At 49.8% G+C, this 25,950-nt stretch overlaps 1 protein-coding gene across 7 annotated transcripts in view; it reads right to left on the bottom strand.

Annotated features, from left to right (window-relative positions):
- Nucleotides 1–25,950, bottom strand: part of Cdhr3 (cadherin related family member 3) — a 136,546-nt gene that overhangs the window by 10,800 nt on the left and 99,796 nt on the right. For 6 of the 7 annotated variants that reach the window (XM_040743291.1, XM_040743292.1, XM_013117833.3 and 3 more), the window contains exons 11-13: nucleotides 6,401–6,499; nucleotides 3,875–4,101; nucleotides 832–1,003 (exon numbers count right to left, since the gene is read on the bottom strand). In XM_040743291.1, the coding sequence (XP_040599225.1) occupies nucleotides 832–1,003; nucleotides 3,875–4,101; nucleotides 6,401–6,499 (498 nt within the window). The remainder of the gene's footprint in view (nucleotides 1–831; nucleotides 1,004–3,874; nucleotides 4,102–6,400; nucleotides 6,500–25,950) is intronic. The other variant, XM_040743294.1, reaches the window with a different exon arrangement.

The raw sequence follows: 25,950 nt of genomic DNA, 5'->3' as shown, positions 1-25,950 counted from the left end.
AGGATGCGGCCCAATCCTGGCTCTTGCTCCCCCTCTGGAGTCTCCAGACCTATTACTGACTGAAAACCAGTAAATGGAGCAGATGATGCAATTTTTATTTCCTTAGCAGCGAAGTGCTCCGTAAGGCTCTCAGGACTCTCAGTATGGATTATTTCCACCCTCGGCAGCTGTGGTCTTTAGGCAGTGTCTGCCCCTGTACAGGCAGTGGCTCAGCGGCTTCCCAGCGCTCTGCCAGGCTCAACAAACATGGATTTTTAGCCTTTCCTGTGGAATTGCTCTGCTTATTTGGGTTTAAATCTCTGGCCCTGGAACCTCGTTAGATGAGCTATTCTGGTCTCATTTCCATTGAGAGGGGCTCTTTCCCCTCCTTCTTTCCCACAACGGCAGTTTTTAAAGAAAGAAAATGAACGGCACAGAGTATTGCTGAGGACACATTTCAAAATGCATTCATCTACTCTTAGCCTGAGAGAGGACTAAGATTCCCTTCCCCCACGACAGGTTTTTCAGGGAAAGAGGTGGTGAGGAGATGAACTACAAAAATTGCATTCGTTATATTCTGGGAATTTGGGGAGAGTATTCCACTGAAAGAATTCCTCCTTCCTGGGATCTTGGGACAGCCATGTGAGGGTAAGTCTGGTTGGGGAGAACCTGCTTGAGGCATGAAAGCTGGTAGAGCGCAGGTGAACACACAGACCCTTGTAAAGTCAGCTGTCTTTCCCCGTGCAAACTATGCCCCCCATGCCCACACTGTGCCCTCATCGGTGTGAGCAACCGCCCACTGTCCTTCCCCTCTGTCAGTGGCCCAGAACTGTGGGAAGCCGAGTATAGTACCTGAACCAATGGAGTAGCGAAGAGATCTGGGGCTAGAATCAAGGTCAGTGCACGTCAACTTGAAATTCTGAATGTTTGTGCCGACTCTCAGATCCACTGGGATGGCCATGAAGTAAAAATGTGGGGTACACACTGGCTTTTCGTCATTTTCTCCAATGATGTTCACAGTTACCTAGAATAGCAGGCAGGTGGTTGAATGATTACTACATTTTCTTCAGTGTGTATTTGCGTGCTGCACAGGCAAAAGTCAGAGGAAAACCTGTTCTTTCACCCTGTGGACCCCAGGGGTCAAGCTCGAGTTTCCAGGTTTGGCAGCAAGTGCCTTTACCTACCAAGCCATTTATCAGCCTAAGACAGTTATTCTTAAGAGCTAAAAGGTAGTGAGTGCTCACTGTGTAGCATATGCAATTTGCATGAATTCACTGATCTAACCTCATATGTGAGTAAGAATGTGATAGCTCCCACCTACAGATGAGAAAGGGTGGTTGAGAGACAGCAAGTAATTGACATAAAACCACTCAACAGTGAGGGGCTGGGTAAGAGTTCAGTGTAGCTCTAGCCTGCTCCAAATCCTTTGCTGTCAGCATCTGTGTGTGTGCATGTACAGGTGTACGGGTGAGCATGTACAGTATGCAGATATATGTATATCATCTGTATGTGTGCATTGCAGTATGCAGATATATGTATATCATCTGTGTGTGTGCATGAAAAGTATGCACATATACACATATCATGTGTGTGTGCATGTGTGTGCATGTGCAGTATGCAGATATACGTATGTCATCTGTGTGTGTGCATGGAGAGTATGCAGATATACATATATCATCTGTGTGTGTGCTTGTACAGGTGTTCTGGTGAGCATGTACAGTATGTAGATATACGTATACAATCTGTGTGTGTGTGCATGTATAGTATGCAGATACGCAAACATCGCCTGCTGTGTGTGTGCATGTGCAGGTATGTGTATGCATGGTGAGTATGCGGATACGCAAATGTCATCCCTCAACACACATGCTCTCCAAAGACAGTGCCACATTCTTTCCACAATGGCCATGGACTTATGGGAACCCAAATATTTACTTAGGCACTGTTCCTGGGTGAACCTGAAATTAGTCTCTGATTTTGGTGTGCACCACAATGGTTCTCAATGCTGCATCTATTTTCTTGGGGCCACTTGGAGTCCCTGGAGAGTGGTGCCCAGGCACTTTCTGTATGTTCCTCAGCTGACAGTACTGTGCAGCCAGGCCTAAGAAACAAGAGACTAGAGCAAAGCCCTGGATTTGCCAGGGTCTCACCTGGCCTGGGTTTTCAGAACTGCAGAGTCCTTGGCTGACCTGCCCCACACAGACTGGCTGGTCTCTCACTGTTGTGTCGGGCCTGGTGAACTGACTGGGACTCCTGCCAGCATGGGACCCCACAGTGTCAATCCTGAAAGGGACTTATGTGATCATTTTGGCTCATCACCCTTTTTAAAGGCTTATGAACTTTGAGTCGTATTCTTTCTACTTTTGAAATTTAGGCGTTTCAGCTATTTCTGAGACTGAGAATAAATTGAAATGTTCACTTTAGTTAACTCCCAGAGTAGAGTCCATTCATTTTTCTCGTTAAAAAAATTAAAGAAGGAAAAAGATACAGCCTAACAAACACTGCAATTATCACCAAGTTTCCTTGGCCAGCAATTCAGAGCCTCATGCATGGCTAAAAACTTCCTCCCATTAATTCAAAGCAAGTCTCTGGAGGAACTAAACTGCTCTGGCACTGGCCTATCACGTGACTTTCTGCAGAAGTCGGGTCGGGTCGTAGAGATAAGCCTTACCCGTACCCTCTCATTGGGAGCATGGCTGAGAAATGAATGCGTTTGGGAGCATGGCTGAGAAATGAATGCGTTCTCCTCACTGCAAAGCAAATGAATGCGTTCTCCCCACTGCAAAGCCAGTTGCTGTCCCCACCACACAGCCACCAGCTGCCACCCGAGTCACTTCCCTCGCGCTCTTTCACCTTACGAGTGGATCTTCAGCACCACGGTGTAGCCCTCAGGTCATCCCCACACTCACCCCGCAGACCCACTTCCGGGATGCCTGTGTGCAGCACTGGCGCCCCTGGAAACCGTGTCGGGTGTGGCCTGGGAACTAAGGCCCTGCACACAGTGCACTGAGAACCCGCATTTAATGTGAGCCTCCGCACGGAACACTGGGCAGCAGCGTGGCAGCAGGCATGTGCCACACGCTTGTGCCCGACCTGGTACGGATGTGGAGTGTGGTGACTGTGGGAGGGAGGGCCTCATGGGAACTGCACAGGCCAGTACGGGACCCTCTCAAAGGGATTGTGGGACCCTGGCCTGTCTTCTTGCTTCCTTCCTGACTCTTGAGATGGGAATGAGCATTGTCTAAAACACAGCTGCCGGGCAGTGGTGGCACACGCCTTCAATCCCATCACGGGGGAGGCCAGCCTGATCCATAGAGGGGGTTCCGGGGCAGCCAGGGTACTTACACAGAGAAACCCTGTCCCAAAAAAACCAAACCAACAACAAAAAGCAAGCATAAAAACAACCCTCCCCCTTAAAAAATACCCCACATATTCCACTACAAGCCACCCATACCAAAGGCCCAAACAGACTGGCACAAGGTTGAGTCACAACATCACATAATATCTACCCCATCTGGTGAGCGTGGCTGTGGGACAGAAACAGGCAATGCTGCTTCAGGGACAGATTAGGAACTACAGTGACTGGCAGCTTGCCACTTGCCACCAACCCAAAGAAGACAGAGCAAGATTCAGAGGGCACTAGGAGGAACTTTGTCCCACAAAGTGTCTTGTGGGTTCAGCAGACACACACACCAATCACCAGTACTTGCCATCAGTCTTAGCGCTTCCCTCAACCACTCATAAATGCGAGCCTCAAGTAGAGCTGTGATCTGTGTGTCCTGGGAACTGCTACTCCTCTTCATGTACCCATCTTGCTGCAGCCACATGCTGACGGTGCCAGGGAGACTCTAGTCAGCCCTCTGGGGGAAGGTGGAGAGTCCCAACAGCCCCAACTCACAGTGACCGAGCCTGTGTCCTCGCCATTGGTGGCCTCGACTGTGAGAACGTAGATGGCAGTGGTTTCATGGTCCACTTTAGTTACGAGTCGGAGTTCTCCTGTCTTGGGATTAATCCAAAATATGTTTGGGTACCAGTGGCTGGCCCCTCCACTGGCTATGGAATACACCACGGTCCTCTGGGGGAGGTCTCTGTCCATCGCTCGCACCCACCCAACTCGGGTTCCAGCTGCAGGAATGGAGAATGATTAACACTGACTTGGGGGAAAGTGTCCTCACTGCCAGACTTTTGGAGGCTTCCTAGTTGCCAGAAGCCTGGATATTTTAAATATTCAATTCTATTAAATTCAAAGAATGCAAATAAACACCCAAGGAGTGACTGGGCCAGTAGACCCAGCAATATTGGAGGAGGGAGAGAGAATTCACACCCTATAGAAGCTCAAAGGCACTCATTGTATCACCACCACAAATGGTGAGAACAACTAAGCACATCCCCACACCCAACTTTCAGCAATAGTGCAGTCTAAAAGTCTCTTAAAAAGTTTTCAATTTTCCTATAGTGAACTCTTGGGGCTAGGAGATGTCTCAATGGTTAAGAGCACCTGGTGCTCCTTCAGGGCACCCAGGGTTGATTGTAAGCACCCATATGATGGATTGCAGCCATCTGCAACTCTGGTTTGGGAAGATCTGGACACTCTCTTCCGGCTTCTGTAGCACCAGGTGGTCACACGATGCACGTACATACCCACAGGCAAAACATCCGTACACATAAAATAAAAATAGGTAAATCTAAAACAGGAATATAGCCATTGGTGAAGACTGACTATAGAGGTTTAAATTCTGCTATTTCTGCTTAGTTTACAAGTTGGTAGGGTTGTTGAAGTTCTGGTTTGCTTGTTTTATAGAAGTCCTTTCTCATAAATTCCACTCCTGTGGGCCAGAGACCTTGCCATTCAGTTCCACAGGCCAGCATCAAGTATGTGACCCAGGGAAGATGGCAAAACCACAGTAGGTTTGTGAGATGCTTGGTCCTGTTGAACATAGAGAGTACACAGGGCAATGTGAAGGAAACTAACTATGCTCCCCATAGGGAGCTAACAAATATGCTCCCCATGTGGACCCAACAACTATGTTCCCTGTAAGAAACTAATAGTCCTCTCTCCACATCCTCTCCAGCATAAATTGTCTTCGGTGTTTTTGATTCTAGCCATTCTGACAGGAGTAAGATGGTATCTCAGAGTTGTTTTGATTTGCATTTCCCTGATGGCTAAGGATGTTGAGCACTTTCTTAAGTGTCTCTTGGCCATTTTAGCCTCCTCTACTGAGAATTCTCTATTTAGCTCTGTAGTCCTCCCCTGTAAGGAGCTAACAACTGTGGTCCCTGTAATGAGCTAACAAATGTGCGCCCCTCCTTGTGTTTTGTTTTAAAATGTCAGAAAACAATGAGTGTCATGAGAATAAAATGGATAGGAGTAATTGGGGTGGGATACTCTGATTTGGTTTTTTTCCATTATAGAAGAAATACCCATGATGTCAAGGTACATGGCTGGGGAGGATCTATTAGATCTGAAAGAATACTCTAGACAATAGAAAGCTAACTCTACCTATGCATCATCTGCTTCCCCTCTGTGTGTGCATGTGTGTGTTCACGTGTGTGTGCACTCAAGTGTGTGTGTTTCTAGCAGGGTGTCATGCAGTCCAGGGTGATATTGAACTTGCTGTATGGTAACAGATGACCCTGAAATCCTGTCCCCCGTGGAGCCACCTCCGAAGTGCATGGAATACAGGCATGACCCACCATGTCCATCACCAGACTCTTTTCTTAACTGGTGAATAGACCATAGAAATCAAAGTATTATTATAATGGAAGACAGAAAATAATATGGCCAGTTAACTCAAGAAGAGGAAGACACTCTTATTTTGTCTTTAAATAAAGAAACTAGAAAAGTGGGAAATCTTTTCTGTACTTGAAAATTCTAACTCTCTGAGTAAATTAAAAATCACAGAGGAGACCAAGAAAAAACTTAGTCTACAACATGGGGGATTAGTAGAAACCAGACAGACAGACAAGTAAGCAATAAGAGCATTCAGAGATATGCAGTTTAAAAAAGTTTTCAAACCCCATGTTTCCCAATGAAGTCTCTGAAGGAAAAAGATCAATGGGAGGAGAGGAGAGAGGGGTGGAGGGAAGGAGGGATGGAGGGTGAGAGACAAGGAAGAAGGGAGGGAGAGAGGGGAGAGAGAATGAGGGGTGAGAAGGAGAGAAGGAAAGAAGGGAGGGAGGGAAGGAGAGAGGCAGAGAAGGAGGGAGACAAGAGATGGAGGGAGGGAGGGAAGGCAGGAGGGGAGAGGGAGGAAGGAAGGTAGAGAGAAGAAGAAAGGAAGGAAGGATGCAATAAACAACACAAGTCAACCATGAACCTGGGAAAGCCTACTGTGGTCAATGTCAGGAGCCATGCCTGTTCAGAGCCTGAAGTCAGATGAAGCCTGGCAAAGAGTGTATGATCTGTGATTTGGCCCCTACACACCTGGTCTTGTTTCTGACACATCAAACTTGTAGGATGGTCTATCAAAGATGAGAGGAAATTCATTTTCTGGGCTTGTTAGGATGCAAATGTAGATGATTTCTAAAAAGGGAAATGGAGACAAATTTACATCACACCCTGCAAGCACCTGCTCAGTGGGCAGCAATGAAAGCATCTAGTAATTGTGGGCTCAAGTTCAGGGGGACATCTGCTTTCAGACAATTAGTGGTATGTCCACGACACATCAGATACAGGGCACTGTGAAACCTGGGGGAGAAGGAAGTGTGAGATAGCCTGACAAGGATGGAAAGAGAATAAAATGGGGACAGTATGGAACGGGGGAAATGTGGGAGAGGACAGTGTGGATGGGGACAGTGTGGATGAGGACTGTGGGGATGAGAACAGTGTGGTTGGAGACAGTGTGGATGGGCACAGTGTGGATAGGCACAGTGTGGATGAGGACAGAGTGGATGAGGACAGTGAGGATGAGGACAGTGAGGAAGAGGACACTGAGAAAATGAGAATGAGGACAGTGAGGATGAGGACAGTGAGGACAGTGTGGATGAGGACAGTGAGGATGAGGACAGTGAGGACAGTGTGAATGAGGACAGTGTGGATGAGGAGAGTGAGGATGAGGAGAGTGAGGATGAGGACAGTGTGGATGAGGACAGTGAGGATGAAGACAGTGAGGACGAGGACACAGAGGATGAGGAAAGTGTGGATGAGAACAGTGAGAACTGTGTGGATGAGAACAGTGAGGAAGAGGACATTGAGGATGAGGACAGTGAGGATGAGGACAGTGAGGACAGTGTAGTTGAGGAGAGTGAGGATGAGGACAGTGAGGATGGGGACAGTGAGGATGAGGAAAGTGTCGATGAGGACACTGTGGATGAGGACACTGAGGATGAGGACAGCGTGGATGAGAACAGTGAGGACAGTGAGGATGAAGACAGTGACAGTGTGAATGAGTACAGTGGGGATGATGAAAGTGTGGATGAGGACAGTGAGAATGAGGACAGTGAGGATGAGGACAGTGAGGATGAGGACAGTAAGAATGAGGACAGTGAAGACAGTGTGGAAGAGGACAGTGTGGATGAGGACAGTGAGGACAGTGAGGATGAGGACAGTGTGGATGAGGACAGTGAGGATGAGGACAGTGAGAATGAGGACAGTGTGGATGAGGACAGTGAGGAAGTGAGGATGAGGAGAGTGTGTAAGAGGACAGGGAGATGAGGACAGTGAGGACAGTGTGGATGAGGAAAGAGTGGATGAGGACATTGAGGATGGTGAGGATGAGGACAGTGAGGACAGTATAGATGAGGACATGAGGATGACGACAGTGAGGACAGTGTGGATGAGGACAGTGTGGATGAGGACAGTGAGGTGAAGGACAGGGAGGACAGTGTGGATGAGGAAGGAGTGGATAAGGACAGTGAGGATGAGGACAGTGAAGATAGTCTGGATGAGGACAGTGTGGATGAGGACAGTGAGTATGAAGACATTGAGACAGTGAGGATGAGGACAGTGTGGATGAGGACAGTGAGGACAGTGTGGATGAGACGGTGTGGACAGTGAAGATGAGGACAGTGAGAAGAGTGTAAATGAGGCCAGTGTGGATGAGGACAGTATGGATGAGGACAGTGAGTATGGTGAGGATGAGCACAGTGAGGACAGTGTGGATGAGGACAGTGAGGATGAGGACAGTGTGGATGAGGACAGTGTGGATGAGGACAGTGAGGATGAGGACAGTGTGGTTGAGGACAGTGAGGACAGTGTGGATGAGGACAGTGTGGATGAGGACAGTGTGGATGAGGACAGTGAGGATGAGGACAGTGTGGTTGAGGACAGTGAGGACAGTGTGGATGAGGACAGTGAGGATGAGGACAGTGAGGAGAGTGTGGATGAGGAGAGTGAGGATGAGGACAGTGAGGATAGGGACAGTGAGGATGAGGAAAGTGTGGATTAGGACACTCTGGATGAGGACAGTGAGGATGAGGACAGTGTGGTTGAGGAGAGGGAGGACAGTGTGGATGAGATCACTGTGGATGAGGACAGTGTGGATGAGGACAGGAAGGACAGTTTGGATGAGGAGAGTGTGGATGAGGACAGTGAGGATGAGGACAGTGAGGACAGTGAGGATGAGGACTGTGAGGATGAGGAAGTGAGGAAAGTGTGCATGAGGATAGTGTGGATTAGAACAGTGAAGATGAGGACAGGGAGGATGAGGACACTGTGGATGAGGACACTGAGGACAATGTGGATGAGGACAGTGAGTACAGTGTGGATGAGGAAAGTGAGGAAGATAACACTGAGCATGAGGACAGTGAGGATGAGGACAGTGAGGATGAGGACAGTGTGGATGAGGACCGTGAAGATGAGGACAGTGAGAATGAGGACAGTGAGTACAGTGTAGATGAGGACAGTGATGATGAGGACAGTAGGATGAGGACAGAAAGGATGGTACAGAGAGGACAGTGTGGATGGGGACAGTGAGGATTAGGCCAGTGTGGATGAGGACAATGTGGATGAGGAGAGTGAGGACGGTGTGGATGAGAACAATGAAGATGAGGACAGTGTGGATGAGGACAGGGGGGATGAGGACAGTGTGTATGAGGACATGGGACAGTGAGGATGCGGACTGTGTGAATGAGGACAGTGTGGATGAGGCCAGTTAGGATAAGGACAGGGAGGATGAGGACAGTGAGGACAGTGAGGATGAGGAAGGAGTAGATGAGGACAGTGAGGATGGTGAGGATGAGGAAAGAGTGGATGAGGACAGTGAGGATGAGGACAGTGAGGACAGTGTGGATGAGGACAGTGAGGATGAGGACAGTGCGGATGAGGACAGTGTGGATGGGGACAGTGAGGATGAGGACAGTGAGGACATTGTGGATAAGAAAAGAGTGGATGAGGACAGTGAGGATGAGGACAGTGAAGATAGTCTGGATCAGGACAGTGTGGATGAGGACAGTGAGTATGAGGACATTGAGACAGTGAGGATGAGGACAGTGTGGATGAGGACAGTGAGGACAGTGTGGATGAGGACAGTGGGCACAATGTGGATGAGGACCGTGAGGACAGTGAAGATAAGGACAGTGAGAAGAGTGTAAATGAGTCCAGTATAGATGAGAACAGTGTGCGTGAGGACACTGAGGACGAGGACAGTGAGGACAGTATGGATGAGAACAGTGAGGATGAGGACAGTGAGGATGAGCACAGTGAGTTCAGTGTGGATGAGGACAGTGAGGATGAGGACATGTGGATGAGGACAGTGAGGACAGAGTTGATGAGGACAGTGTGGATGAGGAGAGTGAGGATAAGAACAGTGAGGAAGTGTGGATGACAACTGTGTGGATGAGGACAGTGAGGATGAGGACAGTGAGGACAGTGTAATGAGGACAGTGAGGACAGTATGGATGAGGACAGTGAGGATGAGGACAGTGAGGACACTGAGGATGAGGACAGTGTGAATGAGGACAGTGAGGACATTGAGCATGAGGACAGTGAGGATGAGGACAGTGAGTATGAGGACACTGTGGATGAGTGCAGTGAGGATGAGGAGAATGTGGAAGAGGACAGTGAGCATGAGGACAGTGAGGATGAGGACAGTGAGGACAGTGTGGATGAGGACAGTGAGCACAATGTGGATGAGGACCGTGGGGACAGTGAAGATGAGCACAGTGAGAAGAGTGTAAATGAGGCCAGTGTGGATGAAGACAGTGTGGATGAGGACAGTGAGGACAGTGTGACTGAGAACAGTGAGGATGAGGACAGTGTGGATGAGGACAGTGAGGAGGAGGACAGTGAGGACAGAGTGGATGAGGACAGTGTGGGTGAGTACAGTGCGGACAGTGTAATGAGGACAGTGAGGAAGGTATGGATGAGGACAGTGAGGATGAGGAAAGTGAGGACATTGAGGATGAGGACAGTGTGGATGAGGACAGTGAGGACAGTATGGATGAGGACAGTGAGGAAGAGGACAGTGAGGTTGAGGACAGTGAGGACAGTGTGGATGAGGAGAATGAGGATGAGGACAATGAGGATGGGGACAGTGAGGATGAGGAAAGTTTGGATGAGGACACTCTGGATGAGGACAGGGAGGATGAGGACAGTTTGGATGAGGACAGTGTGGTTGAAGAGAGGGAAGACAGTATGGATGAGATCACTGTGGATGAGGACAGTGTGGATGAGGACAGGGAGGACAGTGTGGATGATGACAGTGAGGATGAGGACAGTAAGGATGAGGACAGTGAGGACAGTGAGGAAGAGGACAGTGAGGATGAGGAAGTGAGGAAAGTGTGCATGAGGACATTGAGGACAGTGAGGATGAGGACAGTGTGCATGAGGATAGTGTGGATTAGAACAGTGAAGATGAGGACAGGGAGGATGAGGACACTGTGTATGGGACACTGAGGACAATGTGGATGAGGACAGTGAGTACAGTGTGGATGAGGAAAGTGAGGAAGATGACACTGAGGATGAGGGCAGTGAGGATGAGGACAGTGAGGATGAGGACAGTGTGGATGAGGACCGTGAAGATGAGGACAGTGAGAATGAGGACAGTGATGACAGTGTAGATGAGGACAGTGAGGATGAGGACAGTAGGATGAGGACAGAAAGCATGGGACAGCGAGGACAGTGTGGATGGTGACAGTGAGGATTAGGCCAGTGTGGATGAGGACAATGTGGATGAGGACAGTGAGAACGGTGTGGATGAGGACAATGGAGATGAGGACAGTATGGATGAGGACAGGGGGGATGAGGACAGAGTGTATGAGGACATGGGACAGTGAGGATGAGGACTGTGTGAATGAGGACAGTTAGGATGAGGACAGTTAGGATGAGGACAGGCAAGATGAGGACAGTGAGGACAGTGTAGATGAGGACATGAGGATGAAGACAGTGAGGACAGTGTGGATGAGGAAAGAGTGGATGAGGACACTGAGGATGGTGAGGATAAGGACAGTGAGGACAGAGAGGATGAGGATAGTGAGGATGAGCACAGTGTGGATGATGACAGTGAGAATGAGGACAGTGAGGACAGTGCAGATGAGGACAGTGTGCATGGGGACAGTGAGGAGGAGGACAGTGAGGACAGTGTGGATGACGAAAGTCAGGATGAGGACAGTGAGGATGAGGACAGTGAAGATAGTCTGGATGAGGACAGTGTGAATGAGTACAGTGAGTATGAGGACATTGAGACAGTGAGGATGAGGAGAGTGGGGATGAGGACAGTGAGGACAGTGTGGATGAGGACAGTGAGCACAATGTTGATGAGGACCGTGAGGACAGTGAAGATGAGGACAGTGAGAAGAGTGTAAATGAGGCCAGTATGGATGAGGACAGTGTGGATGAGGACAGTGAGGATGAGGACAGTGAGGAAATATGGATGAGAACAGTGAGGATGAGGACAGTGAGGATGAGCACAGTGAGTTCAGTGTGGATGAGGACAGTGAGGATGAGGACAGTGTGGATGAGGACAGTGAGGACAGAGTTGATGAGGACAGTGTGGATGAGGAGAGTGAGGATAAGGACCGTGAGGAGAGTGTGGATGACAACACTGTGGAGGAGGACAGTGAGGATGAGGACAGTGAGGACAGTGTAATGAGGACAGTGAGGACAGTATGGATGAGGACAGTGAGGATGAGGACAGTGAGGACAATGAGGATGAGGACAGTGAGAATGAGGACAGTGAGAAGAGTGTAAATGATGCCAGTGTGGATGAGGACAGTGTGGATGAGAACAGTAAGTATGAGGACAGTGTGGATGAGGACAGTGTGGATGAGGACAGTGAGGACAGTGTAATGAGGACAGTATGGATGAGGACAGTGAGGATGAAGACAGTGAGGACATTGAGGATGAGGACAGTGTGGATGAGGACAGTGAGGACAGTGTGGATGTGGACAGTGAGGAAGAGGACAATGAGGATGAGGAGAGTGAGGATGAGAGTGAGAATGAGTACACTGAGGACAGTGTGGATGAGGACAGTGTGAATAAGGACAGTGAGGATGAGGATGGTGAGGACAGTGTAATGAGGACAGTGAGGACAGTATGGATGAGGACAGTGAGGATGAGGACAGTGAGGTCAATGAGGATGAGGACAGTGTGGATGAGGACAGTGCGGACAGTGAGGATGAGGACAGTGTGGATGAGGACAGTGCGGACAGTGAGGATGAGGACAGTGAGTATGAGGACACTGTGGAGGAAGACAGTGAGGATGAGGAGAGTGTGGGAGAAGGACAGTGAGGATGAGGACAGTGTGCATGAGGACAGTGAGGACACTGTGGATAGGGAAAGAGTGGATGCGGACAGTGAGGATGGTGAGGATGAGGACAGTGAGGACAGTATGGATGAGGACAGTGAGGATGAGGACAGTATGGATGAGGACAGTGAGGATGAGGATAGTGAGGACAGTGTGGATGAGGACAGTGTGGAAGAGGACAGTGAGGATGAGGAGAGTGAGGAGAGTGTTGATGAGGAAAGTGTGGATGAGGACAGTGAGGATAAGGACAGTCAGCCAGTGAGGCTGAGGACAGTGTGGATGAGGACCGTGAGGATAGTGAAGATGAGGACAGTGAGAAGAGTGTAATTGATGCCAGTGTGGATGAGGACAGTGTGGATGAGGACAGTGTGGATGAGGAATGTTATGACAGTGTGGATGAGAACAGTGAGTATGAGGACAGTGTGGATGAGGACAGTGTGGATGAGGACAGTGAGGACAATGTAATGAGGACAGTGAGGACAGTATGGATGAGAACAGTGAGTATGAGGACAGTGAGGACATTGAGGATGAGGACAGTGTAGATGAGAACAGTGAGGACAGTGTGGATATGCACAGTGAGGAAGAGGACAGTGAGGATGAGGACAGTGAAGATGAGGAGAGTGTGGATGAGGACAGTGAGGATGAGGACTGTGAGGATGAGGACAGTGTGGATGAGGACCGTGAAGATGAGGACAGTGAGAATGAGGACAGTGAGAATAATCTGGATGAGTACACTGTGGATGAGGACAGTGAGGATGAGGACAGTGAGCTAGTGAGGATGAGGACAGTGTGGATGAGGACTGTGAAGACAGTGAAGATGAGGACAGTGAGAAGAGTGTAATTGATGCCAGTGTGGATGAGTACAGTGTGGATGAGGACAGTGTGGATGAGCACACTGTGAATGAGGACAGTGAGGATGAGGACAGAGATGACAGTGTGGATGATGATAGTGAGGATGAGGACAGTGATGACAGTGTGGATGAGGACATGAGGATGAGGACAGTGAGGACAGTGTAGATGAGGACATGAGGATGAGGATGGTGAGGACAGTGTGGATGAGGAAAGAGTGGATGAGGACAGTGAGGATGGTGAGGATGAGGACAGTGATGACAGTATAGATGAGGACATGAGGATGAGGACAGTGAGGACAGGGTGGATGAGGAAAGAGTGGACAAGGACAGTGAGGATAGTGAGGATGAGGACAGTGTGGACAGTGTGGATGAGGACAGTGTGGATAAGGACAGTGAGGATGAGGACAGTGAGGAGAGTGCAGATGAGGACAGTGTGGATGAGGACAGTTAGGAGGAGGACAGGGAGGACAGTGTGGATGAGGACAGTGAGGACAGTGTGGATGAGGACCGTGAGGACAGTGAAGATGAGAACAGTGAGAAGAGTGTAAATGAGGCCATTGTGGATGAGGACAGTGTGGATGAGGACAGTGAGGATGGTGAAGATGAGCACAGTGAGGACAGTGTGGATGAGGACAGTGAGGATGAGGACAGTGTGGATGAGGACAGTGAGGACAGAATTGATGAGGACAGTGTGGATGAGGAGAGTGAGGAATAGGACAGTGAGGACAGTGTGGATGAAAACAGTGTGGATGAGGACAGTGAGGATGAGGACAGTGTAATGAGGACAGTGAGGACAGTATGGATGAGGACAGTGAGGATGAGGACAGTAAGGACAGTGAGGATGAGGACAGTGAGGATGGGGACATTGAGAACAGTATGGATGAAGACAGTGAGGACACTGAGGATGAAGAATGTGACAGTGAGGACAGTGAGTACAGTGAGAATGAGGACAGTGTGGATGAGGACAGTGAGGATGAGGACAGTGTGAATGAGGACAGTGTAGATGAGGACAGTGAGGATGAGGACAGTGTGGATGAGGACTATGAGGATGAGGACAGTGAGAATGAGGACAGTGTGGATGAGGACAGTGATGACAGTGAGGATGAGGACAGTGAGGATGAGAACAGTGTGGATGAGGACAGTGAGGACAGTGAGGATAAGGAACGGTGTGGGTGAGGTCACTGTGGATGAGGACAGTGAGGATGAGGAGAGTGTGGAAGAGTACAGTGAGGATGAGGACAGTGAGGATGAGGACAGTGAGGACGTTGTGGATGAGGAAAGAGTGGATGCGGACAGTGAGGATGGTGAGGATGAGGACAGTAAGGACAGTGTGGATGAGGACAGTGTGGATGAGGACAGTGAAAATGAGGACAGTGAAAATGAGGACAGTGAGGACAGTGTAGATGAGGACAGTGTGGAAAAGAACAGTGAGGATGAGGACAGTGAGTCCAGTGTGGATGAGGAAAGAGTGGATGAGGACAGTGAGGATGTGGACAGTGAGGATGAGGACAGTCAGCCAGTGAGGATGAGGACAGTCTGGATGAGAACAGTGAGGACAGTGTGGATGAGGACAGTGAGCACAATGTGGATGAGGACCGTGAGGACAGTGAAGATGAGGACAGTGGAAGAGTGAAACTGAGGCCAGTGTGGATGAGGACAGTGAGGACAGTGTGGATGAGAACAGTGAGGAGGAGGACAGTGAGGATGAAGACAGTATGGATTAGGACAGTGAGGATGGAGACAGAGAGGATGAGGACACTGAGAACAGTGTGGATGAGGACAGTGAGTACAGTGTGGATGAGGAAAGTGAGGAAGATGACACTGAGGATGAGGGCAGTGAGGATGAGGACAGTGAGAATGAGGACAGTGATGACAGTGTAGATGAGGACAGTGAGGATGAGGACAGTAGGATGAGGACAGAAAGCATGGGACAGCGAGGACAGTGTGGATGGTGACAGTGAGGATTAGGCCAGTGTGGATGAGGACAATGTGGATGAGGACAGTGAGAACGGTGTGGATGAGGACAATGGAGATGAGGACAGTATGGATGAGGACAGGGGGGATGAGGACAGAGTGTATGAGGACATGGGACAGTGAGGATGAGGACTGTGTGAATGAGGACAGTTAGGATGAGGACAGTTAGGATGAGGACAGGCAAGATGAGGACAGTGAGGACAGTGTAGATGAGGACATGAGGATGAAGACAGTGAGGACAGTGTGGATGAGGAAAGAGTGGATGAGGACACTGAGGATGGTGAGGATAAGGACAGTGAGGACAGAGAGGATGAGGATAGTGAGGATGAGCACAGTGTGGATGATGACAGTGAGAATGAGGACAGTGAGGACAGTGCAGATGAGGACAGTGTGCATGGGGACAGTGAGGAGGAGGACAGTGAGGACAGTGTGGATGACGAAAGTCAGGATGAGGACAGTGAGGATGAGGACAGTGAAGATAGTCTGGATGAGGACAGTGTGAATGAGTACAGTGAGTATGAGGACATTGAGACAGTGAGGATGAGGAGAGTGGGGATGAGGACAGTGAGGACAGTGTGGATGAGGACAGTGAGCACAATGTTGATGAGGACCGTGAGGACAGTGAAGATGAGGACAGTGAGAAGAGTGTAAATGAGGCCAGTATGGATGAGGACAGTGTGGATGAGGACAGTGAGGATGAGGACAGTGAGGAAATATGGATGAGAACAGTGAGGATGAGGACAGTGAGGATGAGCACAGTGAGTTCAGTGTGGATGAGGACAGTGAGGATGAGGACAGTGTGGATGAGGACAGTGAGGACAGAGTTGATGAGGACAGTGTGGATGAGGAGAGTGAGGATAAGGACCGTGAGGAGAGTGTGGATGACAACACTGTGGAGGAGGACAGTGAGGATGAGGACAGTGAGGACAGTGTAATGAGGACAGTGAGGACAGTATGGATGAGGACAGTGAGGATGAGGACAGTGAGGACAATGAGGATGAGGACAGTGAGAATGAGGACAGTGAGAAGAGTGTAAATGATGCCAGTGTGGATGAGGACAGTGTGGATGAGAACAGTAAGTATGAGGACAGTGTGGATGAGGACAGTGTGGATGAGGACAGTGAGGACAGTGTAATGAGGACAGTATGGATGAGGACAGTGAGGATGAAGACAGTGAGGACATTGAGGATGAGGACAGTGTGGATGAGGACAGTGAGGACAGTGTGGATGTGGACAGTGAGGAAGAGGACAATGAGGATGAGGAGAGTGAGGATGAGAGTGAGAATGAGTACACTGAGGACAGTGTGGATGAGGACAGTGTGAATAAGGACAGTGAGGATGAGGATGGTGAGGACAGTGTAATGAGGACAGTGAGGACAGTATGGATGAGGACAGTGAGGATGAGGACAGTGAGGTCAATGAGGATGAGGACAGTGTGGATGAGGACAGTGCGGACAGTGAGGATGAGGACAGTGTGGATGAGGACAGTGCGGACAGTGAGGATGAGGACAGTGAGTATGAGGACACTGTGGAGGAAGACAGTGAGGATGAGGAGAGTGTGGGAGAAGGACAGTGAGGATGAGGACAGTGTGCATGAGGACAGTGAGGACACTGTGGATAGGGAAAGAGTGGATGCGGACAGTGAGGATGGTGAGGATGAGGACAGTGAGGACAGTATGGATGAGGACAGTGAGGATGAGGACAGTATGGATGAGGACAGTGAGGATGAGGATAGTGAGGACAGTGTGGATGAGGACAGTGTGGAAGAGGACAGTGAGGATGAGGAGAGTGAGGAGAGTGTTGATGAGGAAAGTGTGGATGAGGACAGTGAGGATAAGGACAGTCAGCCAGTGAGGCTGAGGACAGTGTGGATGAGGACCGTGAGGATAGTGAAGATGAGGACAGTGAGAAGAGTGTAATTGATGCCAGTGTGGATGAGGACAGTGTGGATGAGGACAGTGTGGATGAGGAATGTTATGACAGTGTGGATGAGAACAGTGAGTATGAGGACAGTGTGGATGAGGACAGTGTGGATGAGGACAGTGAGGACAATGTAATGAGGACAGTGAGGACAGTATGGATGAGAACAGTGAGTATGAGGACAGTGAGGACATTGAGGATGAGGACAGTGTAGATGAGAACAGTGAGGACAGTGTGGATATGCACAGTGAGGAAGAGGACAGTGAGGATGAGGACAGTGAAGATGAGGAGAGTGTGGATGAGGACAGTGAGGATGAGGACTGTGAGGATGAGGACAGTGTGGATGAGGACCGTGAAGATGAGGACAGTGAGAATGAGGACAGTGAGAATAATCTGGATGAGTACACTGTGGATGAGGACAGTGAGGATGAGGACAGTGAGCTAGTGAGGATGAGGACAGTGTGGATGAGGACTGTGAAGACAGTGAAGATGAGGACAGTGAGAAGAGTGTAATTGATGCCAGTGTGGATGAGTACAGTGTGGATGAGGACAGTGTGGATGAGCACACTGTGAATGAGGACAGTGAGGATGAGGACAGAGATGACAGTGTGGATGATGATAGTGAGGATGAGGACAGTGATGACAGTGTGGATGAGGACATGAGGATGAGGACAGTGAGGACAGTGTAGATGAGGACATGAGGATGAGGATGGTGAGGACAGTGTGGATGAGGAAAGAGTGGATGAGGACAGTGAGGATGGTGAGGATGAGGACAGTGATGACAGTATAGATGAGGACATGAGGATGAGGACAGTGAGGACAGGGTGGATGAGGAAAGAGTGGACAAGGACAGTGAGGATAGTGAGGATGAGGACAGTGTGGACAGTGTGGATGAGGACAGTGTGGATAAGGACAGTGAGGATGAGGACAGTGAGGAGAGTGCAGATGAGGACAGTGTGGATGAGGACAGTTAGGAGGAGGACAGGGAGGACAGTGTGGATGAGGACAGTGAGGACAGTGTGGATGAGGACCGTGAGGACAGTGAAGATGAGAACAGTGAGAAGAGTGTAAATGAGGCCATTGTGGATGAGGACAGTGTGGATGAGGACAGTGAGGATGGTGAAGATGAGCACAGTGAGGACAGTGTGGATGAGGACAGTGAGGATGAGGACAGTGTGGATGAGGACAGTGAGGACAGAATTGATGAGGACAGTGTGGATGAGGAGAGTGAGGAATAGGACAGTGAGGACAGTGTGGATGAAAACAGTGTGGATGAGGACAGTGAGGATGAGGACAGTGTAATGAGGACAGTGAGGACAGTATGGATGAGGACAGTGAGGATGAGGACAGTAAGGACAGTGAGGATGAGGACAGTGAGGATGGGGACATTGAGAACAGTATGGATGAAGACAGTGAGGACACTGAGGATGAAGAATGTGACAGTGAGGACAGTGAGTACAGTGAGAATGAGGACAGTGTGGATGAGGACAGTGAGGATGAGGACAGTGTGAATGAGGACAGTGTAGATGAGGACAGTGAGGATGAGGACAGTGTGGATGAGGACTATGAGGATGAGGACAGTGAGAATGAGGACAGTGTGGATGAGGACAGTGATGACAGTGAGGATGAGGACAGTGAGGATGAGAACAGTGTGGATGAGGACAGTGAGGACAGTGAGGATAAGGAACGGTGTGGGTGAGGACACTGTGGATGAAGACAGTGAGGATGAGGAGAGTGTGGAAGAGGACAGTGAGGATGAGGACAGTGAGAATGAGGACAGTGAGGACACTGTGGATGAGGAAAGAGTGGATGCAGACAGTGAGGATGAGGACAGTGAGATTGAGGACAGTGTGGATGAGGACAGTGATGACAGTGAGGATGAGGACAGTGAGGATGAGAACAGTGTGGATGAGGACAGTGAGGACAGTGAGGATAAGGAACGGTGTGGGTGAGGTCACTGTGGATGAGGACAGTGAGGATGAGGAGAGTGTGGAAGAGTACAGTGAGGATGAGGACAGTGAGGATGAGGACAGTGAGGACGTTGTGGATGAGGAAAGAGTGGATGCGGACAGTGAGGATGGTGAGGATGAGGACAGTAAGGACAGTGTGGATGAGGACAGTGTGGATGAGGACAGTGAAAATGAGGACAGTGAAAATGAGGACAGTGAGGACAGTGTAGATGAGGACAGTGTGGAAAAGAACAGTGAGGATGAGGACAGTGAGTCCAGTGTGGATGAGGAAAGAGTGGATGAGGACAGTGAGGATGTGGACAGTGAGGATGAGGACAGTCAGCCAGTGAGGATGAGGACAGTCTGGATGAGAACAGTGAGGACAGTGTGGATGAGGACAGTGAGCACAATGTGGATGAGGACCGTGAGGACAGTGAAGATGAGGACAGTGGAAGAGTGAAACTGAGGCCAGTGTGGATGAGGACAGTGAGGACAGTGTGGATGAGAACAGTGAGGAGGAGGACAGTGAGGATGAAGACAGTATGGATTAGGACAGTGAGGATGGAGACAGAGAGGATGAGGACACTGAGAACAGTGTGGATGAGGACAGTGAGTACAGTGTGGATGAGGACAGTGAGGAAGATGACAGTGTGGATGAGGACAGTGAGGATGAGGGCAGTGATGATGAGGACAGTGAGGATGAGGACAGTGAGGATGGGGACAGTGAGGATGAGGACAGTGTGGATGAGGACAGTGTGTTTGAGGAGAGGGAGGACAGTGTGGATGAGATCACTGTGGATGAGGACAGTGTGGATGAGGACAGGGAGGACAGTGTGGATGAGGACAGTGAGGATGCAGACAGTGAGGATGAGGACAGTGAGGACAGTGAGGATGAAGACAGTGACATGAGGAAGTGAGGAATTTGTGCATGAGGACATTGAGGACAGTGAGGATGAGGACAGAGAGGATGAGAAGAGTGTGGATTAGGACAGTGAGGATGAGGACAGTGAGGATGGGGACAGTGAGGATGAGGACACTGAGGAGAGTATGGATCAGGACAGTGAGTACAGTGTGGATGAGGACAGTGAAGAAGATGACAGTGAGGATGAGGACAGTGAGGATGAGGACAGTGATGATGGGAACAGTGAGGATGAGGAAAGTGTGGTTGAGGACACTGGATGAGGACAGTGAGGATGAGGACAGTGAGGATGAGGACAGTGTGGTTGAGGAGAGGGAGGAGAGTGGGGATGAGATCATTGTGGATGAGGACAGTGTGGATGAGGACAGGGAGGACAGTGTGGATGAGGACAGTGAGGATGCAGACAGTGAGGATGAGGACAGTGAGGACAGTGTGCATGAGGATATTGAGGACAGTGAGGATGAGGACAGAGACGACAGTGTGGAAGAGGACAGTGAGCATGAGGATATTGTGGATTAGAACAGTTAGGATGAGGACAGGGAGGATGAGGACACTGTTGATAAGGACACTGAGGAGAGTGTGGATGAGGACAGTGAGAACAGTGTGGATGAGGACAGTGAGGATGAGGACAGTGAGGATGAGGACAGTGTGGATGAGGACCGTGAAGATGAGGACAGTGAGAATGAGGACAGTGATGACAGTGTAGATGAGGACAGTGACGATGAGGACAGTAGGATGAGGACAGATAGGATAAGGACAGAGAGGACAGTGTGGATGGGGACAATGAATATGAGGACAGTGTGGATGAGGACAGGGGGAATGAGGACAGTGTGTATGAGGAGAGTGTGGATGAAGACAATGAAGACAGTGTGGATGAGGACAGTGTGGATGAGGACAGTGAGGACAGTGTAGATGAGGACATGAGGATGAGGACTGTGAGGACAGTGTGGATGAGGACAGTGAGGATGAGGGCAGTTAGGACAGTGTGGATGAGGACAGTGAGGATGAGGACAGAGATGACAGTGTGGATGAGGACAGTGAGGATGAGGACAGTGATGACAGTGTGTATGAGGACATGAGGATGAGGACAGTGAGGATGGGGACAGTGAGGATGAGGAAAGTGTGGATGAGTACAGTGAGGATGAGGACAGAGATGACAGTGTGGATGAGGACAGGGACTATGAGGACAGTGAGGACAGTGTGGATGAGGAAAGAGTGGATGAGGACAGTGAGGATGGTGAGGATGAGGACAGTGTGGATGAGGACAGTGTAGATGAGGACATGAGGATGAGGACGGTTAGGACAGTGTGGGTGAGGAAAGTGTGGATGAGGACAGTGAGGATGGTGAGGATGAGGACAGTGAGGACAGTGAGGATGAGGACTGTCTGAATGAGGACAGTGTGTATGAAGAGATTTAGGATGAGGACAGGGAGATTGAGGACAGTGAGAACAGTGTGGATGAGGAAAGAGTGGATAAGGACAGTGAGGATGGTGAGGATGAGGACAGTGTGGACAGTGTGGATGAGGACAGTGAGGATGAGGACAGTGAGGACAGTGCAGATGAAGACAGTGTGGATGAGGACAGTGTGGATGAGGAAGGAGTGGATGAGGACAGTGAGGATGAGGACAGTGAAGATAGTCTGAATGGGGACAGTGTGGATGAGGACAGTGAGTATGAGGACATTGAGACAGTGAGGATGAGGACAGTGTGGATGATGACAGTGAGGACAGTGTGGAGGAGGACCGTAAGGACAGAGAAGATGAGAACAGTGAGAAGAGTGTAAATGAGGCCATTGTGGATGAGGACAGTGTGGATGAGGACAGTGAGCATGGTGAGGATGAGCATAGTGAGGACAGTGTGGATGAGGACAGTGAGGATGAGGACAGTGTGGATGAGGACAGTGAGGACAGAGTTGAAGAGGACAGTGTGGATGAGGAGAGTGAGGAATAGGACAGTGAGGACAGTGTGGATGACAACAGTGTGGATGAGGACAGTGAGGATGAGTACAGTGAGGACAGTGTAATGAGGACACTGAGGACAGTATGGATGAGGACAGTGATGATGAGGACATTTAGGACAATGAGAATGAGGACAGTGTGAATGAGGACAGTGAGGATGAGGACAGTGAGGAAGAGGACATTGAGGACAGTATGGATGAAGACAGTGAGGACACTGAGGATGAAGACAGTGACAGCGAGGACAGTGAGTACAGTGTGAATGAGGACAGTGGGGATGAGGACAGTGAGGACAGTGAGGATGAGGACAGTGAGGAAGATGACAGTGAGGAAAAGGACAGTGAAGATGAGGACAGTGTGGTTGAGGAAGGGAGGACAGTGTGGATGAGGACAGTGAGGATGCGGACAGTGAGGATGAGGACAGTGAGGACAGTGAGGATGAGGACAGTGAGGATGAGGAAGTGAGGAAAGTGTGCATGAGGATATTGAGGACTGTGAGGATGAGGACAGAGAGGACAGTGTGGATGAGGACAGTGAGCATGAGGATAGTGTGGATGAGAACAGTGAGGATGAGGACAGGGAGGATGAGGACACTGTGGATGAGGACACTGAGGACAGTGTGGATGAGCACAGTTAGTACAGTGTCGATAGGACAGTGAGGAAGATGACAGTGAGGAAAAGGACAGTGAGGATGAGGACAGTGAGGATGAGGACAGTGTGGATGAGGACCGTGAAGATGAGGACAGTGAGAATGAGGACAGTAATGACAGTGTTAATGAGGACAGTGAGGATGAGGACTGTAGGATGAGGACAGAAAGGATAAGGACAGAGAGGACAGTGGGGATGGGGACAATGAAGATGAGGACAGTGTGGATGAGGACAGGGGGAATGAGGACAGTGTGTATGAGGAGAGTGTGGATGAAGACAGTGAAGACAGTGTGGATGAGGGCAGTATGAATGAGGACAGTGTGCAGAGTGTGGATGAGGAAAGATTGGATGAGGACATTGAGGGTGGTGAGGATGAGGACAGTGTGGACAGTGTAGATGAGGACATGAGGATGAGGATGGTGAGGACAGTGTGGATGAGGAAAGAGTGGATGAGGACAGTGAGGATGGTGAGGATGAGGACAGTGAGGACAGTGAGGATGAGGACTGTGTGAATGAGGACAGTGTGGATGAGGAGAGTTAGGATGAGGACAGGGAGATTGAGGACAGTGAGGGCAGTGTGGATGAGGAAAGAGTGGATGAGGACAATGAGGATGTTGAGGATGAGGACAGTGAGGACATATAGATGAGGACATGAGGATGAGGACAGTGAGGACAGGGTGGATGAGGAAAGAGTGGATGAGGACAGTGAGGATGGTGAGGAGGAGGACAGTGTGGACAGTGTGGATGAGGACAGTGTGGATGAGGACAGTGAGGATGAGGACAGTGAGGACAGTGCGGATGAGGACAGTGTGGATGAGGACAGTGAGGAGGAGGACAGGGAGGACAGTGTGGATGAGGAAAGAGTGGATGAGCACAGTGAGGACAGTGTGGATGAGGACCGTGAGGACAGTGAAGATGAGGACAGTGAGAAGAGTGTAAATGAGACCAGTGTGGATCAGGACAGTGTGGATGAGGACAGTGAGGATGGTGAGAATGAGCACAGTGAGGACAGTGTGGATGATGACAATGAGGATGAGGACAGTGTGGATGAGGACAGTGAAGACAGAGTTGATGAGGACAGTGTGGATGAAAACAGTGTGGATGAGGACAGTGAGGATGAGGACAGTGAGGACAGTGTAATGAGGACAGTGAGGACAGTATGGATGAGGACAGTGAGGATGAGGACAGTGAGGACAATGAGGATGAGGACAGTGAGGATGAGGGACAGTGATCACAGTGAGGATGAGGACAGTGTGGATGAGGACAGTAAGGATGAGGACAGTGAGGATGAGGACATTGAGGACAGTATGGATGAGGACAGTGAGGATACTGAGGATGAAGACAGTGACAGTGAGGACAGTGAGTACAGTGTGAGTGAGAACAGTGTGGATGAGGACAGTGAGGCCAGTGAGGATGAGGACAGTGTGAATGAGAACAGTGTAGAGGAGGACACTGAGGATGAGGACAGTGAGGACTGTGTAATGAGGACAGTGAGGACATTATGGATGAGGACAGTGAGGATGAGGACAGTGAGCACAGTGAGGATGAGGACATTGAGGACAGTATGGATGAAGACAGTGAGGACACTGAGGATGAATACAGTGACAGTGACGACAGTGAGGACAGTGTGAATGAGGACAGTGTGGATGAGAACAGTGAGGACAGTGAGGATGAGGACAGTGTGAATGAGGACAGTGTAGATGAGGACAGTTAGGATGAGGACAGTGTGGATCAGGACAGTGAGAATGAGGACAGCGTGGATGAGGACAGTGATGACAGTGAGGATGAGGACAGTGAGGATGAGCACAGTGTGGATGAGGACAGTGAGGTTGAGGACAGTGAGGACAGTGTGGATGAGGACAGTGTGGAAAAGAACAGTGAGGATGAGGACAGTGAGGACAGAGTGGATGAGGACAGTGAGCACAATGTGGATGAGGACCGTGAGTACACTGATGATGAGGACAGTGAGAAGAGTGTAAATGAGGCCAGTGTGGATGAGGACAGTGTGGATGAGGACAGTGTGGATGAGGACAGTGAGGAGAGTGTGGATGAGAACAGTGAGGATGAGGACAGAGTGGATGAGGACAGTGAGGACAATGTAATGAGGACTGTGAGGAAAGTATGGATGAGGTCATTGAGGATGAGGACAGTGAGGACATTGAAGATGAGGACAGTGTGGAGGAGGACAGTGAGGACAGTGTGGATGAGGAAAGTGAGGAAGAGGACAGTGAGGATGAGGCCAGTGAGGATGAGGACAGTGAGGACAGTGTGGATGAGTAGAGTGAGGATGAGGACAGTGAGGATGGGGACAGTGAGGATGAGGAAAGTGTGGTTGAGGAGAGGGAGGACAGTGTGGGTGAGATCACTGTGGATGAGGACAGTGTGGATGAGGACAGGGAGGACAGTGTGGATGAGGACAGTGTGGATGAGGACAGTGAGGATGAGGACAGTGAGGATGAGGACAGTGAGGATGAGGAAGTGAGGAAATTGTGCATGAGGACATAGAAGACAGTGAGGATGAGGACAGAGAGGACAGTGTGGATGAGTACAGTGAGCATGAGGATACTGTTGATTAGAACAGTGAAGATGAGGACAGGGAGGATGAGGACACTGTGGATGAGGACACTGAGGACAGTGTGAATGAGGACAGTGAGTACAGTGTGGATGAGGAAAGTGAGGACAGTGAAGATGAGGACAGTGAAGACAGTGTGGATGAGACAGTGTGGATGAGGACAGTGTGGATGAGGACAGTGAGGATGAGGACAGTGAGGAGAGAGTGGATGAGGACAGTGTGGATGAGGACAGTGAGGACAGTGTAATGAGGACAGTGAGGACAGTATGGATGAGGACATTAAGGATGAGGACAGTAAGCACATTGAGGATGAGGACAGTGTGGATAGGGCAGTGAGGAGAGTGTGGATGAGGACAGTGAGGAAAGGTCAGTGAGGATGCGGACGTTGAGGATGAGGACAGTGAGGACAGTGTGGATGAGGAGAGTGAGGAAGAGGACAGTGAGGATGGGGACAGTGAGGATGAGGAAAGTGTGGATGAGGAAGGTATGGTTGAGGAGAGGG

The sequence above is a fragment of the Mesocricetus auratus genome, unplaced genomic scaffold, assembly GCF_017639785.1.
Source record: "Mesocricetus auratus isolate SY011 unplaced genomic scaffold, BCM_Maur_2.0 Super-Scaffold_15014, whole genome shotgun sequence".
Taxonomy (NCBI): Eukaryota; Metazoa; Chordata; class Mammalia; order Rodentia; family Cricetidae; genus Mesocricetus; species Mesocricetus auratus.
Note: the sequence above shows the minus strand (reverse complement) of the source record. Positions and strands in the feature narration are given on the sequence as shown.